General features: G+C 44.5%; 1 protein-coding gene across 2 annotated transcripts in view; it reads right to left on the bottom strand.

Moving 5' to 3' along the window:
- The window catches only part of CLCN7 (Cl-/H+ antiporter 7), a 353427-nt gene that overhangs the window by 33183 nt on the left and 302938 nt on the right, over nt 1-17306 (bottom strand). For both annotated transcript variants that reach the window (XM_086941381.1, XM_086941382.1), the window contains 2 exons: nt 15760-15819; nt 5543-5719 (listed from right to left, as the gene is read on the bottom strand). In XM_086941381.1, coding sequence (XP_086797507.1) covers nt 5543-5719; nt 15760-15819 — 237 coding nt within the window. The remainder of the gene's footprint in view (nt 1-5542; nt 5720-15759; nt 15820-17306) is intronic.

Here is a 17306-nt window from a genome sequence, read left to right as displayed (position 1 = left end):
GACGCTATTGATTGAATGAAAATGGCGGCTTGACACAAAGCTGACTCAAGCGTTACTGTTGGTGCTATACAGACAAAAATTGGTTTTCAGTTTGTACATTCTTCAGGTTTTTTTTTTCATCCAAGTCTGATTGAGAGTTTGTAGAAAAATGGCTTCAGATTTTGCACATACTACTCTTCAACATTCTTCCTAAATGTAACTATGTGAAACTCACTAGGAGAACGGCTGTTTCTGTTTCCTTTCAAAATGCTGCCAACAATATTTTCTGAATGGAAGACACCATCTTGTAGCATAAAGGGCCGAAAGGGGTTCTGGTCTGGCCGATGGTTGGTGGAGACATTTTGACTATATCTTGGACCTGCCCGGCCTCGCCCAAAATGGCGCCGGTATAAATGGGACTCGTAACTCCTTGCCCGCAAATGTATATCTAGAAAATGTTATTGTAAGTGGCCCTGTTCTATTTTAATTACAAAATGTATGTCCACCGATTCCGCAACTGTTAGACACCTTAGTTCTTGCAACCTAATGGCCCGCTCGTTACGTTCCTCTACAGTGTAAATGTCTCCTCATCATATACGATTTCAGTTTGCTCCGTGGCCGGCCCACGTGGTTATAGGCCCGTATTTGTATACTGACATTTTCACAATAAAGGTTTTTAAAACAAAACACGGTAGTAGTATTTACATTGGTAAAGTTTTTACTTTTAGTCACTGTTTTCGAATCAGTAAAAGGCAAGTGAAATAAAGCAGTCCAATTACATGACGGATAAAAGGTATAATATGTAGGAACGCAGTAAAGATAAATGGTCAAGGGCAGTTGTGTTTTTCATTTCTGCAACATAAAGTGATCGATAAGAATCTGATAATCAGGCGTATCGGCGACTAAGACAGCAGGCCGAATCTCTTTTACTCAACGGCTCCGTCATGGAAGGAAGAAACGCCCTTTTTCTCGAAAAAGGAATATATTTTACTTGCAAGACAGTTGTAAATTTTCCGAGAAAGTACATTAGCCTGGAATATTATAACATATGTTTGAAAAAAAAATATTGTTCGAAAACAATAAAAAGCGTACTTTTTAGGTCATATGACCAAGCTTTTCATCATTAAATTAACAAAAGTAAAATGAACCAATGAAAAGTTTTATTAAGAAGTCACATGACCTGTTATGCTTACGTTACGCGCTGCGCGCCGCGCCTCGGATCACTTCCGGGTGCGCTAACGCGGCGTGTCATAAAACGCATTACGCGACAACGTAGGTCAAGAATATAGTCTAAATGTCTCCACCAACCAGCGTTCAGAACACAACCCCTTTCAGCTGTCCAAAAAGTTCTGTTAAATGACAACAGAGGGGACAGGCAACAAGAACCATCAGTCAAAGAGGGGAGGGCAAGTTCTTCTCTTCCGGGTCATGTTGGGGCGCTACCGGAACTGATCGAATTGGTAGTCTATAGTGTTTCTGGATGTTTCAGACTAAAGCTGGCGTCAGCATGAGACCACTACCATCTCGTAGCTCCGTCGTGGCCATTCCACGAGCAATCATGGCAGCCGCTCCCCACCAGAAGCCTGCGGGAGTCGGAGGCCCCCAAGACTTTTGTAGAATCTTCACGGCTGAGGGGACGCTTTTCGAGAATGGGACCCAAGCCCTATCAGGGAAGCGTCCGAGTTCCAAGGTGTCACAGGGCCATTTTAGTGGACCAGGCCCAAAACCGAAGAGCCGGCCGCCATTTTGAGAGTCCTGTGGCAGCCGCCTATCGCTGCACCGCAAGAGCGGGCGCAACTCAACTACATGGTGAGCGAGACGCTGTAGTCGCAAGAGCGGGCGGTAAACAGCTGAATGGCGGAAGAGGCACAGTGTAGCAAAAGCGGGCGGAATGGCAACTAAAACGATAAAGGGGCGCCCCACTACAGCTTGTCTTCAGGTCAAACGGATTGTGGGACAAGGTCCAGAATTGAAGAGTCATCAAAAGGCAAAAAGTTCCGCCGGACCCCGGGAGCCGGCCGCCTATGTCGGGGGCGATCTCAGGCTACACCAGTGCTATAAGACTTGGGGAGGGTGTCGGAGCCAAGCGTCTTCTCCGAGTCCATGGCCATCACACCGCCCCTCAGGGGCCTCCGTCAAGCTGTTTAGGAAGGTAACATATCACATTGTTTTCTAATGCAGTCAGGTCCACAAACGACACTCACTTACTTTGAGAATAGTGAAGCTGCAGTAGGTGGAAATAAGCTTCAGACAGTGTTACAAGCACTGCTCAGAACTCTTAACTATGGCACCCAACATCCAGAACTTATGCTATTTGAGAATGGCAGTGACATCGAAGCATCTCAGGGACCAAAACCATTAACGTACTTTCACGTATGAAAATCTTACTTGGGGAGGGGGCAGGAGCGAAGCGCCCCCTCCCAGTCAGCGCCACCACACCGTATGTTGAAAATCTGAAGCCATCGTTCTACAAAGTCAACCAAACTTGGATTGAAAAATCTAGAAAAATGTACAAACTGAAAACCAGTTTTGGTCTGCATAGCATCAGTAGCAACGCTTGAGTCAGCTTTGTGTCAAGCCGCCATTTTGATTCAACAAAGCACAGGCATTGAAAAAGGCTGAAATTCAGAACTCTAAACTATGGCACCCAACATCCAGGAGCTTGCCATCCGGATCTTGGAGCCTTGTGCTGTTTTCGATCTATTCACACATCGGTCCACTACTGACATCATCTTTTAAACCAACGTTATGTAAATAGTTTTTTAATAAAATGTTTTACCCTGTTTCTTTGCTGGTGTGTTGTCTATATTTTTAATATTTGCATAGGGTTTGTTGTTATTTTGGGCGGGATGGGTGACGGAGCCGAGCTGTCTTGCAGCCCTCATGGTGTGGAGCTCAGTTCATCTCACTATTTTCGTATTTCTCATGAAGGGTTGTTCCTAATATTTCTATTTTAGCGAGGTCAAAAAGAGATCCAATTAGTGGCCTACTGATTTTGCTCGATTACTTTTATTTTTTTACACGATTTTTCACTATCTGCAAAGACTAAACAGAGTATTGCGACTTTGTGCTTGTTTGTAAATAGAGAATGATCCAAAGAGAATCAATTCTAAAACAGTAAATGTTTGGACAACAATCAATCAAATGGAGAGACAAGGAGGCACGACGGATTACAACGGGGGCAAAGGCTTGCGTTAACTACCGTTCACTATCTGCAAAGAGAGAGTACTACTAAGACAAAAGAGGGGAAGGGGGGGGGGTGCAGCGTTCAAAGCACATCAGCGTGCATAAATACGAAAATGTTTTTATCTATCACGTACTTGACATTTTAAAGCTTTTCATATTTGCTATTAAAAAACCAATGAAATTCACAGAAAAAACCATAGGTTATAGTGGATATATAGTTAGGAATTTGCATTTACAAAACCTTGAAAATTCAATGAAAAAACCATTGGTTTTAGGCCATATATAGTTAGGAATTAGCATTTTCAAAACCTTATTTTACTCGCATAAAACCATTGAAATTCCATATATAGTTAGAAGCGCTAACTATATATCGCGCACCCGCAATCCACTGCTGATGATGTCACATATTACATCATTCATGACATGGTCAGTGACATCACTGATGACATCACTGATGACATCTCAAATGACTTCACTGATGACATCACTGATGACAACTCAAATGACATCACTGATGACATCTCAAATGACATCACTGATGACATCACTGATGACAACTCAAATGACATCACTGATGACATCTCATTTGTCATCACTGATCACATCACTCATGTGATAATACAATGAACCTCTTCAGACTCTAATATAACCTTACATACACTCAGTATAAACAGACACTCACAGACTGTCACTCATCCATGGAGTTACTCACACACCTAGTCAGTCATGCAAAGAATCAATCACACCTCAATTTCCTCAACTATACAGTTATACACATCTTACTTATTCAAACATATAATAACACATATTTACTCTCTTATATAATCCCTGATACAAGCTCACAGTGATCGATACAGCCACTCACACATTCACTGGCTCTTATGTTCAGTTATTTATATATCTCAACTCTCACATGTATTGTGTTTTACATACGTACTTACTTGCACATGTAGCAATGAGAAATCCATTCACTCACCAACACACCCATGCACAGTCAACCGCCCATATAGCTGTTTCCACATGCACTCTTGAACTCATACTCCTAGTGAATCAACTGCTTACACATCTATGCACAGAGTCACGCACCTCCCAGCCACCCACACACACACTCAGCCTCCCATTCAAATACTTGGGCAACCAATCAATAACCCATATGGTCACTCTTATAGCTACTGATCAACACATGCAGCAGCTTACACAACAACAGACATACTGATGCACAAATTAAGACAGTTTAGTCACTAACCCATGCACTCAGTTAGACACATTTAATCACTCTTTCATACAGTCAGTCATGCACCTACTAAATTCTTCATCCAGACACTTATACATCCACTCATTCTTCAATATGTAAAACATATTTAAACTTTACAGACACATACAATCACTGGATGTTGTCATCAGTGATGTCATCAGTGATGTCACTGACCATGTCATGAATGATGTAATATGTGACATCATCAGCAGTGGATTGCGGGTGCGCGATATATAGTTAGCGCTTCTAACTATATATGGAATTTCAATGGTTTTATGCGAGTAAAATAAGGTTTTGAAAATGCTAATTCCTAACTATATATGGCCTAAAACCAATGGTTTTTTCATTGAATTTTCAAGGTTTTGTAAATGCAAATTCCTAACTATATATCCACTATAACCTATGGTTTTTTCTGTGAATATATATATACACACACAGAATACCCAACAGCTACATATTTTAGTTTCGAACATCTAATGTTAAATGGTGTATCGGGAGACTATTTCTCTACTTTAGTAGTCTTAATATGTAGACCTCTAAGGAGGCATGCCTACCAGTCTGTATAGACTGGATGCAGGTCAACTCTGCCAACAAGGTATGCAGACACATGTTCAGGGACTAGATACAGGCTAACACCATAAATAAGGCAGTTCAATAAGATGATTTTGACAGCGACTTGCTCGAGATCTGCAGCAGATGTGGAAAACAGTTTTGTATGAGATACTCTGTCTAACAGTGAATAAGCAGGGTCATGGAGCAGTGGAACTGTTCTCTGTTACACCAACCAGCATAAAAGATGGTAGGCTGGACTTCAAAATCAACTTACATCAATATTGAGGTGCTGGAATCAGAAAATCAAGATTTCATCATTTAGCCTCCATGGGCTGTTCATATGCAGACACGTTTCAACAAAAGAAGACTTACTGAGCGGGTGAGTCTACAGTGTGGAAGTCAATATTGCTGCAATTTTATACTAATGCAGACAGTGTGCTGTATTAATGTTAATTCATAATAACAGTACGGTAGATGCAAGAAAGGATTACAGCAGGGTAACAGTGTTTACGTAGGTTGGATATATCTAGCAGGATGATTAATGGTGCTGTTCGAGTGTAGCAGCATTACCTGAGGTACGGTGTAGGGTGATGGGTTCATGAATTCAGTGAGGTCCATCAAGCAGTCCCTCTCATCCTGGGACACATGTATAGACTGGATTGGAGGGAACCTTGGGTAGGCATCTCGAAAATCTTTTAGCATGAGCCGCTTGTGAGTTTGGCCCAGAGTCGCCCTTTCCACAAAAACCTGAGCAAAGAAATAAAACAATCATTTATAAAATTACATAAAGAAAATCTCTTTCTGAACCTGGGAATTCAAGCAACAATGGACATGTTTTTAAATGGATGCTATGAAACTAGTCTGGAGCAGGTAGCTAAACTACTGAGGAGTTGCACGGCCACATAGTTTGAAGAGAGTTTCTCCTTAATGTGTGGTTGCTACCAGCAAATTTTTCATAATATATAAGAGAAAACCTAGAAAACAATTCCAGACAGTACCAGACAATCATCTCCATTAAGAGAAGTCCACTACCACCAGGGAACAATTCTCCAGCATCACATCTGCTGCCTGAGAAAGCGACATAGCAGCATGAGCTTGAGGTTGTTGATGAGGACTATGGGGGTGGGTTAATATCACACGCGATGAGCCACTGCTCAATAATTTTCATTCTATTTACAGGGAAGAACACTGTAATTAGTCATAATAACGACCAAATAGTGTCCATTACTCTTAGGTAAAGAAACAGCATACAGTAAACAACTGCGTTCAAGTTGCAAACAAATGAATTCAAGTGTATTAATCTGATGAACATTCAAGTTGATTAAAGTGCAATTGTTGACACAGGAAGAAAACAAAAAAGCCTAACAGAGGATTGAATCCTTGGAAGACTCAAAAATAAAAATTTCAAAAAGCAGTGTTTTGAAAGGTAAATATAATATAAACTTACAACTTGAATAATATAAATAAAAGAGCTAATTTCATAAACTTGACAATTGCAGACAAATTGCAAAATATGTTTAGTCAGCCTGTATTCGGGAAGAAAAACAGAAACTCATGGATGGAAACTGCAGAATCAATCATTCATTTGCCGACAGGAACCAACCATATGTGAAACAATCTTGTGTTTGCCCCATTGGACTGTTAACTACTAGTCCACATATTAGGTTATGCATATTTGTATGGCACGCTTATCATCAGTTAGTTGAACATGGCACCACTACACAGGAACATAAGCAAACTGGATGTATTTCAGCCTTATTGGGCCTCACTGTTGAAGAGACGCTAGAATTCATATGAGACAGTATGTCACAGGACCCCTTCATAGCATACCCATGCGTCTTAGGCCAATTACCTGTGAAGAGCAAAAAGGATTAGTTACTTACCTGTAATCCTAGTTCTCTTCCAGGGGTATACTCATCAAAGTCATAAGCACTGAATAGTCCCGCCCTCGTGCGGGACCCCGGAGCAATAGCCAATAATATGCACATATCTACATATATATATATATATATATATATATATATATATATATATATACATACATATAAATACACATATAATAACTATATATATATATATAGATAATATGCATTTTACATATGCAGCCTAAAATAACCATACTAGGCTCAAAAGACTGCCCCCAAATGCCTGAAACAAATCTTTACATTTGTAAAATAAAGACATATAAATGACATTATATGAAAATGCAAAGAAGAAAGCACTGCCTTTGTTGTCTTTGAAACACACCACCTTTATTTTCAAAGGTAAAACAGGCAGGACCATAGAGGCAGCTTTAGCCTAGATAGGCTGCATTGTAACAATAGGAAAAAAACTGGCGCCGTGCCTTTAAGACCTCCAGGAACCCCCAGGCTCCCATCATGCACCACAGGTGACAGTTAGGTCAGTTCTTTTGGACGGCGTATAACAGTGTAATCACAGCATGGGTAATGCTAAACACAATCCGGTCTGGTATTCGTCCGGGGAGGAGGGTGGATGTGCTTATGACTTTGATGAGTATACCCCTGGAAGAGAACTAGGATTACAGGTAAGTAACTAATCCTTCTCTTCCAGGGGATACTCATCAATAGTCATAAGCACTGAATAGAGTAGCAAGCCCATCCCATACACTGCGGACGAACACCAGATCCTCTAGACAGCACACTATTATGTGAATTACCCAAACAAATTTCTCAGTGATGCCTGACCAACTTGGGCATCAGCTTGAGCGTCAGAATCAAGGCAGTAATGGCGGGCAAATTTGTGAACCGACCGCCACGTAGCTGCCTTACAAATTTCATGCACAGGAACATTTTTAAGCATTGCTATAGTAGCAGCCTTCCCTCTAGTGGAATGAGCTCTAGGTCTACCCGTGAGCTGCTTTCGTGCCAACTGATAACATAACAGAATGCATGACACAATCCATCTAGAAATGGACCTCTTAGTAGCAGGAAAACCCGTATTTAGAGGACCGTAGTTCACAAACAGGTGATCAGTCTTTCTGACACTCTTAGTTTTATCAAGGTAAAACTTCAGAACTCTTTTCAAATCCAAAGAGTGCAGAGCTCTTTCTGCTGCAGAGCTCGGAGTAGCAAAAAACGTAGGTAGTGTCACTGATTGATTTATGTGAAAATCCGAGATTACTTTAGGAAGAAATCTCGGATGAGTCCGAAGTACCACTCTATTCGCATGGAAAACGAGATAGGGTTCTGTTGCACAAAACGCCTGAATCTCGCTCACCCTGCGCGCAGAAGTGATAGCTACAAGGAAAGACACCTTCCACGAAAGATGTTGAAGAGAAGCTTTATGTATAGGTTCGAATGGGGGACCCATCAATTTAGACAAAACCCCATTAAGCTCCCAAGGAGGTGAGGGGGCCCTCACGGGAGGATATACCTTCCTGAGACCCTCCAGGAAATCCTTTACAACTGGCATTTGAAAAAAGGAACCCTGAGAAGGGGACTTTCGATATGCTGTTATTGCTGCCAGATGTACCTTAATAGAAGAATACTGCAAACCTGCTTTGGCCAAAGAAAGTAAGTATGGTAACAGTACCTGTTCCTGACCTCGAATCGGGTCATGACCTTCAGCTGCACACCAAGTGAAAAATCGCTTCCACTTGAAAGCATATGTTTTTCTTGTAGAAGCTCTTCTTGCCTCCTTTAAGATGTACATACAATCCTGAGAAAGACCTAGGTGACCATACTGGACGAACTCAGGTACCATACTGCTAGCTTCAGGGACGGCAGGTTGGGATGGAACACCCTGCCGTTCTCTCTCGTCAGCAGATCCGGACAGCAAGGAAGCCTCTTGTGCGGCACTCTGGATAGACACAGGAGATCCGGGTACCACCATTGGCGAGGCCAATCCGGAGCCACCAGAATCATGCCTGTCTTGTACTTGTACAGCTTCTTGATAACCAAGGGAATGAGTGGCATCGGTGGAAAGGCGTAGAGTAATGTCTCTGTCCAGTCTATCCACAGAGCATTCCCCTTGGATCCTTGTTGTGGGTACCTGGATGCGAAGACGCGGCATTTTGCGTTTTCTGCGTCTGCAAAGAGATCGATTTCCGGTAACCCCCAGGTTTGAAAGACGTCTTTTATTACTTCGTCTTTTAAGACCCAGTCGTGCGCTTCTACGAAGTGTCTGCTTAGTTCGTCTGCTTGGACGTTGAGGACACCTGGCAGATGGACAGCTGAAATTTTCATACCCCGAGCCAGAAGCCACTTCCATATTGCTTGCGCTTCCAGCGACAGAGGTCTGGATCTCGTTCCGCCCTGCTTGTTCAGATAGTACATCGTTGTTGTATTGTCCGTCTGAACAAGCAGAGAGGATGTCTTGAGCACAGGAAAGAAAGCCACGAGAGCTAGATGGACAGCTCTGAGCTCCAATATGTTGATGTGATACAGCTTTTCTTTCTCCGACCACACTCCTTGAACTTGAAGTGACTCTAGATGAGCGCCCCAACCCTGCAGGGACGCATCTGTCACCAGAGATCGTTTGGGTATGTCCTCCTGAAAAGGTACTCCCACAACCAGATGATTCCGCTGCATCCACCATTGAATGGAGATTCGCACCGACAGAGACAGTGACAGTTTGTCTTCCCATCGGTTTGAAAACTGGGACCACTGATCCTCTAGTGACTGTTGCAGAGGTCTCATGTGTAACCTGGCGTTTGGAACAAGGAAAATGCAAGACGCCATGGATCCCAGCAGAGACGAGATCTGTCTGGCCGTTGGTCGAAGAGTCCTTAACATTGTTTGGCACTTGAGGAGAATGGATGATAGTCTCTCCTCCGAAGGATACGCTTTTGAGTCCTTTGAATCCAGAAGTGCGCCCAGGTAGTGGATCCTCTGTGTGGGATGGAGGATAGACTTTTTGAAGTTCACGTGCAGACCTAGTCTTCGCAGCTGATGAATACAGAATGTGAGATTTTGTTGAAGTAGAACTGGAGATGCACTCTTTAGCAGCCAATCGTCTAGATAGGGATAGACGAAAATATGCCTCTTTCTTAGGAAAGCCGCTACGACTGCCATGCACTTTGAAAAGGTGCGAGGAGCTGACTTTAGCCCGAAGGGCAAGACTGCGAACTGGTAATGATTGGTTTGTATGCAGAACCTCAGAAACTTCCGATGTTTTTGGGCAATGGGGATGTGAAAATACGCATCTTGAAGGTCTATGGAGCACATCCAGTCTTTTTGATGCAGAAGTGGGGTTATTTGATGTAACGCCAGCATTCTGAATTTTTCTCGTCGGATAAACTGATTGAGGCGCCTGAGATCTAGTATGGGCCTGTACTCCCTGCTTGGACCTTTCTTTTGAACTAGAAAGTAACGGGAGTAAATTCCTTTTCGACGTTGTGTCCTTGGGACCTCCTCGATGGCTTTCTTTTGGAGTAACACCGACACTTACTTTTTCAAAAGGTGAAGACGATGGAATACAGTCTTTTGAGGAAGAATTGAGGGTGGTGGAAACTTGAACCTGATTGCATATCCATTTTGCACAATATTCAGCACCCATGCGTCGTTTGTGATGTTTTTCCACTCCTCCAGGTAAAAACGCACACTTCCCCCAACCGGAGTGGTCAACGGGCTCAGGGGAAGCAAACACTCACTGTTTTTGCTGTTGCTGCTTGTTTCCAGGAGCAGACTGTTTGGTAATTCCGCCTCTTCCTCTACCAGGACGACGCTGGGAGAACTGAGATCTTCCTTGATTCTGTTGTGAAGACCATTGAGGGGTTTGAACCCTCTGCTGGCTCTGTCTCCGATCATAAGGACGGTATTTTTTCTTAAAATTGTCCTTTCTCTTTTCGAGACCTACAGCTCTCACAGTATCCAGCTCTGTCTTCATTTTTGACATTTCGTCGTCAGCATGAGACCCAAAGAGCGTTTTCCCATTAAAAGGCAGGTTCAGAATGCGTTGCTGGGCTTCAGGTTTAAGACCCGTAAGTCTTAGCCAAGCTGAACGCCTCGCGCAAAGACCATGAGCATAGCCATGCGTGGATAGATCGGAAGCATCCGCAGCTGCGCTAATCACCTGATTAGACACTAGCCCACCTTCATGAAGTATTTCCAAGAAGTCATTCTTGTCTTCTTTGGGAAGTTTTTCAGCGAACCTGGATAAGGAATCCCAAAGAGAACGGTCATAGCGACCCAACAAAGCGGAGGAGCTGGCAACCTTCATGTAGGAAGCAGAAGTGGCAAACATTTTCTTTCCTACCGAATCCACAGTCTTGCTATCCTTGTCTGGGGGAACAGACGAGGACGTTGATCCATTCTGATTCTTACGTGCCGCTGAGACGATGACCGAATCAGGTTGCGGCTCTGCTCTTAAAAATAACGGGTCAATGTCCGGAGCCCTGTACTTCTTTGCGATCCGTGAGGGGACCGCTCCCAAAGAAGCCGGTGTCAAGAACTTATGTTCGGCAGGCTCCAAGAGACCTGGAACCAGAGGAAGTAAAGGTCTCGATGATAATCTCTGATGCAAAGTTTCGAAGATAACTGTAGTCTTCGCAGTAGAGACAGGCATCTCTATATTAAGTTTCGCTGCTCCCCGGCAAAGAACCTCATTGAAAGTGATTACGTCATCAATCGGCGATATCCTGCTCGGAGGAGTCGAAGATAACGTAGGCGAGTAATATCTCTTCGAATTCGTAGATCTTGTCGAGGATCTCGTATCACGTCTCTTGGATGATCGGTGATGTGAAGACCTCAGAGAAGGTGTCCGCCTTCTCACGGAAGGAGACTTCCTCTGCGGAGTACGCTGCCGCCTTCCAGGGGACTGGGTCACTCGAAGAAGAGGTGACCTTGATCTTGACACGGTTCTTTTCGACACCGGCGACCTGGACCTAGACTCTGGAAGATTGATTCTCCTTATCTTCCAGTCTCTAAGTTCTCCCAACCATCGTGGAGAGATGTTAGCTCCTGTAGGCGATGGCACTCTTGAAGGCTCTGGAGAGATCTGAACTATATTCAGCTCAGGGGATGAAGATGAACTCCCAGAAACAGCCACAGAAACCTGAGATCGGTCTTTAGAAACCGTTCTAGGTCGTTTGGCTGCAGGCGAAGTGGAACGTGGCCTCTTCGACGTCGATCTTTCCAGAGGTGATCTTCTCGACGTCGACCTCTTCGACGTCGACCTCTTCGGCGGCGACCTCTTCGGCGGCGTCGTCCTCCTCGGCGGCGTCGTCCTCCTCGGCGGCGTCGTCCTCCTCGGCGGCGTCGTCCTCCTCGGCGGCGTCGTCCTCCTCGGCGGCGTCGTCCTCCTCGGCGGCGTCGACCTCCTCGGCGTCGACCTCCTCGGCGTCGACCTCCTCGGCGTCGACCTCCTCGGCGTCGACCTCCTCAACGTCGAGGGTCTCTTAGGTGATGGAGTGAAGCGCTTCGACGGCGTAGCTTTTCTAGGCGTCGTGTGCCTCGACGCCAACCGGTCAGGGCTCTTCGACGTCGAAGCCTCCATTCCCCGGTTCGACGTCGATGTCATAGCGCCTCTTGACGGCGGCCTTGACTGACTTTTTGAGCCTCTCGACGGCAAACGTCGACGTCGATGAGACGACGTCGAGTCCCGACCTCTCGTAGTCGTAGGGGAGCCAGACTTGGATCGCCTACGCTCATGGCGTCTCTCACCTCTCATCGACGGTGAATCCTTCTTCGACGGCGACTTCGACGGAAGACGTGACGCTGATTTCGACGATTTCGAACATACCGGAACTCTAGAAGAAGATCTGTCCCTTGAAGTCGACGGGGAACGATGTTTTCTCTTCTCCCCTCTTTCCTTATGTTCTTTCCGCTGAGGAGAAGGTTTCCTGGAGTGAAGTTCTTCTCTTCCACTCACGGTTTCACCTCTGTCATGCAGGAACTGAAGCCTGCTCTTCTCCCTCTCTCTTAAAGTTCTGTTTGATAACTTGCTGCAATGGTAGCAAAGCTCTGGCTTGTGTGTAGATGGAAGACAAGCCACACAGACCGAATGAGGGTCTGTTTTAGACATTTTTTTTCCACAGGCCGGGCACTTACAAAATAAGGCAGGCATTGTGACTGGAAAAAAAGGTCAAAAAACCACAAAAATTGTTGAATTAGTCAGGAAAAGACTAAAGATGTCGAGTAATGACAAAAAATTGAAAGAACTACCAGAAAAAAGTGAAATAAAATCACCAACTGGCGAGCTCAATGCTCCAGGATCCTCACAGAAGGAGCCGGAAAAAAGAACTGACCTAACTGTCACCTGTGGTGCATGATGGGAGCCTGGGGGTTCCTGGAGGTCTTAAAGGCACGGCGCCAGTTTTTTTCCTATTGTTACAATGCAGCCTATCTAGGCTAAAGCTGCCTCTATGGTCCTGCCTGTTTTACCTTTGAAAATAAAGGTGGTGTGTTTCAAAGACAACAAAGGCAGTGCTTTCTTCTTTGCATTTTCATATAATGTCATTTATATGTCTTTATTTTACAAATGTAAAGATTTGTTTCAGGCATTTGGGGGCAGTCTTTTGAGCCTAGTATGGTTATTTTAGGCTGCATATGTAAAATGCATATTATCTATATATATATAGTTATTATATGTGTATTTATATGTATGTATATATATATATATATATATGTAGATATATGCATATTATTGGCTATTGCTCCGGGGTCCCGCACGAGGGCGGGACTATTCAGTGCTTATGACTATTGATGAGTATCCACTGGAAGAGAACTGATATATGAAACGCTTGAACAAATTGCAATCAACGGTAAATACATTAGGCACATTTTATTCAATCTTTTTTTGCTACCTGTGCTATTACAGACAAGAACCAACCATGTGCAAATAGGTCTTAGGCTTATTGAGGGGATGTGGACAACAGTACAAAGTAGAAAATCTCTATCATGTGGATTTTCTTCTCTCTGTACACAATAGTAGTGAGCACAGAACTGATGAAATTTAATGTGAGGAACAGTGACTCAGTAATTGCTAATTGTTGAGAATAATTAAAGGATTCCATAAGTGACACCACCAACAGAAGTACACTTTTCAAGAAAATCCAGCACTGTATCCACCCACTGCAGGATCCACCTATTCCGCAAACCACAGAAAAATACAATGCCACCAACCTCTTCTTCAGTGAAAAAATACAGAAGTTTAGACAGCACTTCCAATGACACCAAGCCTGCTTCATCTTCAACACCCACCCCTTCCCATAGAATGCCACAATGGTCAGCCTCCGTAGCCCTATCTTTCCCACATCTCACTACCATTCATCGGCAAGATAATTGAAAGTCTATGCTCAACTCCAAGATCATATCAGTGATAACCATCTTCTGCACGACTACCAGACTGGCTTCAGATCACTCACAGCACAGAGACTGCTACCTTACACAATACTGACAATACCCTCTTGACACCAGAGGAAGAGGACACTGCCTTGTCACATGGTCAGGATTATCCAGGTTAGAAAAGCTACCATTTACATGCTTACCTTTCTTAAGTTGCCTTCTCATTTACACATGGTGATTTTTTACATACATTTGTGTGTGTGATCATGCAGGATCACATTCTTTTAATGTGCATTGCTTACATTACGTAGGCACACTATCACAACAGCTTCAACATTCAGTTCAAGAGATAAAGTTCACTGCACACGTTTTAATTATGAGAGTGTCCGGTAGGATCGACTCTATTCAACTATAATTAACAATTGTGGCCTGACGGGGTTGCGACATGGGTGCTGTTATTTATATAAAACCACTTTCTTGTTTAGGGAGAGGAGCACTCAGCTGACACTGCAAGGTCACTATATTCCGGAATTCCAGCTCAGCTGATTCCTGCGTACCAACACGAGGTATGTCCAGCTCTACACCAAGACAGGCAGCCTGATGACACTTACCCACAGGTAATGGGGAGTTAGACCACCCGGTCAGGGATTTTGGCAGATCACCCACCCTAGGCAATACCAGGCTAGGGAGCGCTAGGTAGGAATGCACTATACACAGAATTTTTATGCCCGCCTATATATTCACTGTCTTAGCGCAAAAGTTGAAATGTTCATCTTTTTCACTATTCTTGTATGGCTAATTACTTTGATCTGTTTAACTCTATTATCATAGCACATATTTTATTCAAGAATCACAATCCTTCAATAAATATTGAAATGCCTTGCTGAGTATTTCTTGTGTTTTGCTTTAGGTATGCATGAGAAGCTAAGCAAAAATGTTTCAGATCAGTTACCACGATTGGGATCTGAATTGTCATGTTCTGAGGTTGCACACATTAGTTACCCAGTAAGGTTAGGGGTGCAGATGTTGCACTGCGGACTAGGCTAGCAGGTAGAAAGCCGGCAGGCCTAAGGCTTTTTCAAGGCTTGAGATAAGTTGCAAGAACTGAACAAACAGAAAAAATCCATCCCACTTGGTTCTAAATGTGTGTTCATCATGAGTGCGGTCTTGGATTCAGAGTTCGATCTGAAACTAAGGACCAAGTGTTCTGGTGATTGAACGGCCAATCATCAAATGGAACGCGGGTACATGATCACAGTCGCTAGGAAATAATCCTTGTATCAGTACCTTCCCGCCCTATTGTCAGGACACAGAATCCAAAATTGCTCTCATGATGAACACATGTTTAGGACCTTGTAGGACGGATTTTTCTTATTTGCTCAGTTGTTAGGGTAAACACTTGTTGGCTGATAAACCAACAAAGATCCTTAGCTAAATGATTTGTGATGAGTTCTTGTCATTAACCAAAATATATTTTATGGTTAAGGCATTGACCACAATTAGTAGCCTGTATTTGTCATTAAAGAAATAACGTCAACTGACCTTGTGTTTGAGAAGCACAATGAGCTGTGATCGCAGGATTAATCCACACAGTCTTGATGGCTGGAAATGAAAAAAGCACAATTACATAGATCACACAAACCTCTAACAACTTCTCAATCGATCCATCAACACATCGTACTTAACCCCTCCCATGATGATGACTAGCTCAGCTCGTCAACAGCCACGGTGCTCGTGTGCTGATGACGAGCTGAGCTCGTCATGGCCATTAGAACGCTCACACGTGGGGATAATTCCCCGCTGTGCTGAGCGTTCTAAGGAAACAGGTGTGGCCGTGACGAGCTCAGCTCGTCATCAGCACACGAGCACCGTGGCTGATGACTAGCTGAGTTCATCATCAGCACTGGGGTGCTGTGCGCGCCCCCCCTGTCCCCCAGCACAGCGGGGGAATAACCCCCGCAGCCAAAGGGTTAAAGAGCTCAGAGATGAAATAAAAATGCATTTACATATTTTGCTTTCAGGATGAACACTTTGCACAAGCTTTTTTTCTGCCAGTGTATGATCCAGCATATTGATTGCCATGACTGTTTCTTGTAGGACCAAAGATTGCCATTAGAGCAGCTCCCAAACCATTATCCAACCACATACAGAAGGATTTGAATCAGAGCATCAATCAATCAATCAAGAAATTTGTATAGCGCGCTACTCACCCGGAGGGTCTCAAGGCGCTTGGGGGAGGGGGATCTGCTACTGCTCGAACAGCCAGGTCTTGAGTTGCTTCCTGAAGGAGAGGTGGTCTTGGGTACGACGGAGGTGGATGGGGAGGGAGTTCCAAGTCTTGGCTGCCAGGTAGGAGAAGGATCTTCCTCCCATGATGGCTCTTCGAATGCGTGGAACCGCGTCGAGGGCGTGGCTGGTTGGTCGTAGTTGGTGGGTGGGAGTGTAGAAGGTCAGGCGGTTGTTAAGGTACCTGGGGCCCAGGTCGTGGAGTGCCTTGTGTGCGTGGGTGAGAAGACTGAACGTGATTCTCTTGCTGACGGGGAGCCAGTGCAGGTCTCTCAGGTGTCCGGAGATGTGGCTGTGTCGGGGGATGTCCAGGATGAGTCGTGCGGAGGCGTTCTGGATGTGTTGGAGTCTTTTCTGCAGTTTGGCTGTGGTTCCGGTGTAGAGGGTGTTTCCGTAGTCCAGACGGCTGGTGACGAGTGCTTGGGTGACAGTCTTCCTGGTTTCGGTGGGGATCCAGCGGAAGATCTTTCGGAGCATGCGTAGGATGCTGAAACACGATGATGAGACTGGTCTGGTCATCGAGAGGGAGGAGTCCAGGATGAAGCCCAGGTTACGTGAATGGTCCGTTGGTTTGGGTGCGCTGCCTAGGGCCGGGGGCCACCAGGAGTCGTCCCAGGCAGAGGGTGATGCTCCAAGGATGAGGACTTCCGTCTTGTCGAAGTTCAGTTTCAGGCGGCTGTTCTTCATCCACTCGGCTACTTCTTTCATCCCTTTGTGAAGGTTGGTTCTGGCGGTGGCTGGGTCGTTGGTGAGGGAGACGATCAGCTGGGTGACGTAGGAGATGATGTTGAGGTTGTGTTGGC

Source organism: Lissotriton vulgaris, chromosome 10 (genome assembly GCF_964263255.1).
Source record: "Lissotriton vulgaris chromosome 10, aLisVul1.2, whole genome shotgun sequence".
NCBI classification, from domain to species: Eukaryota; Metazoa; Chordata; class Amphibia; order Caudata; family Salamandridae; genus Lissotriton; species Lissotriton vulgaris.
This window is presented reverse-complemented; position numbering and strand designations above follow the sequence as displayed.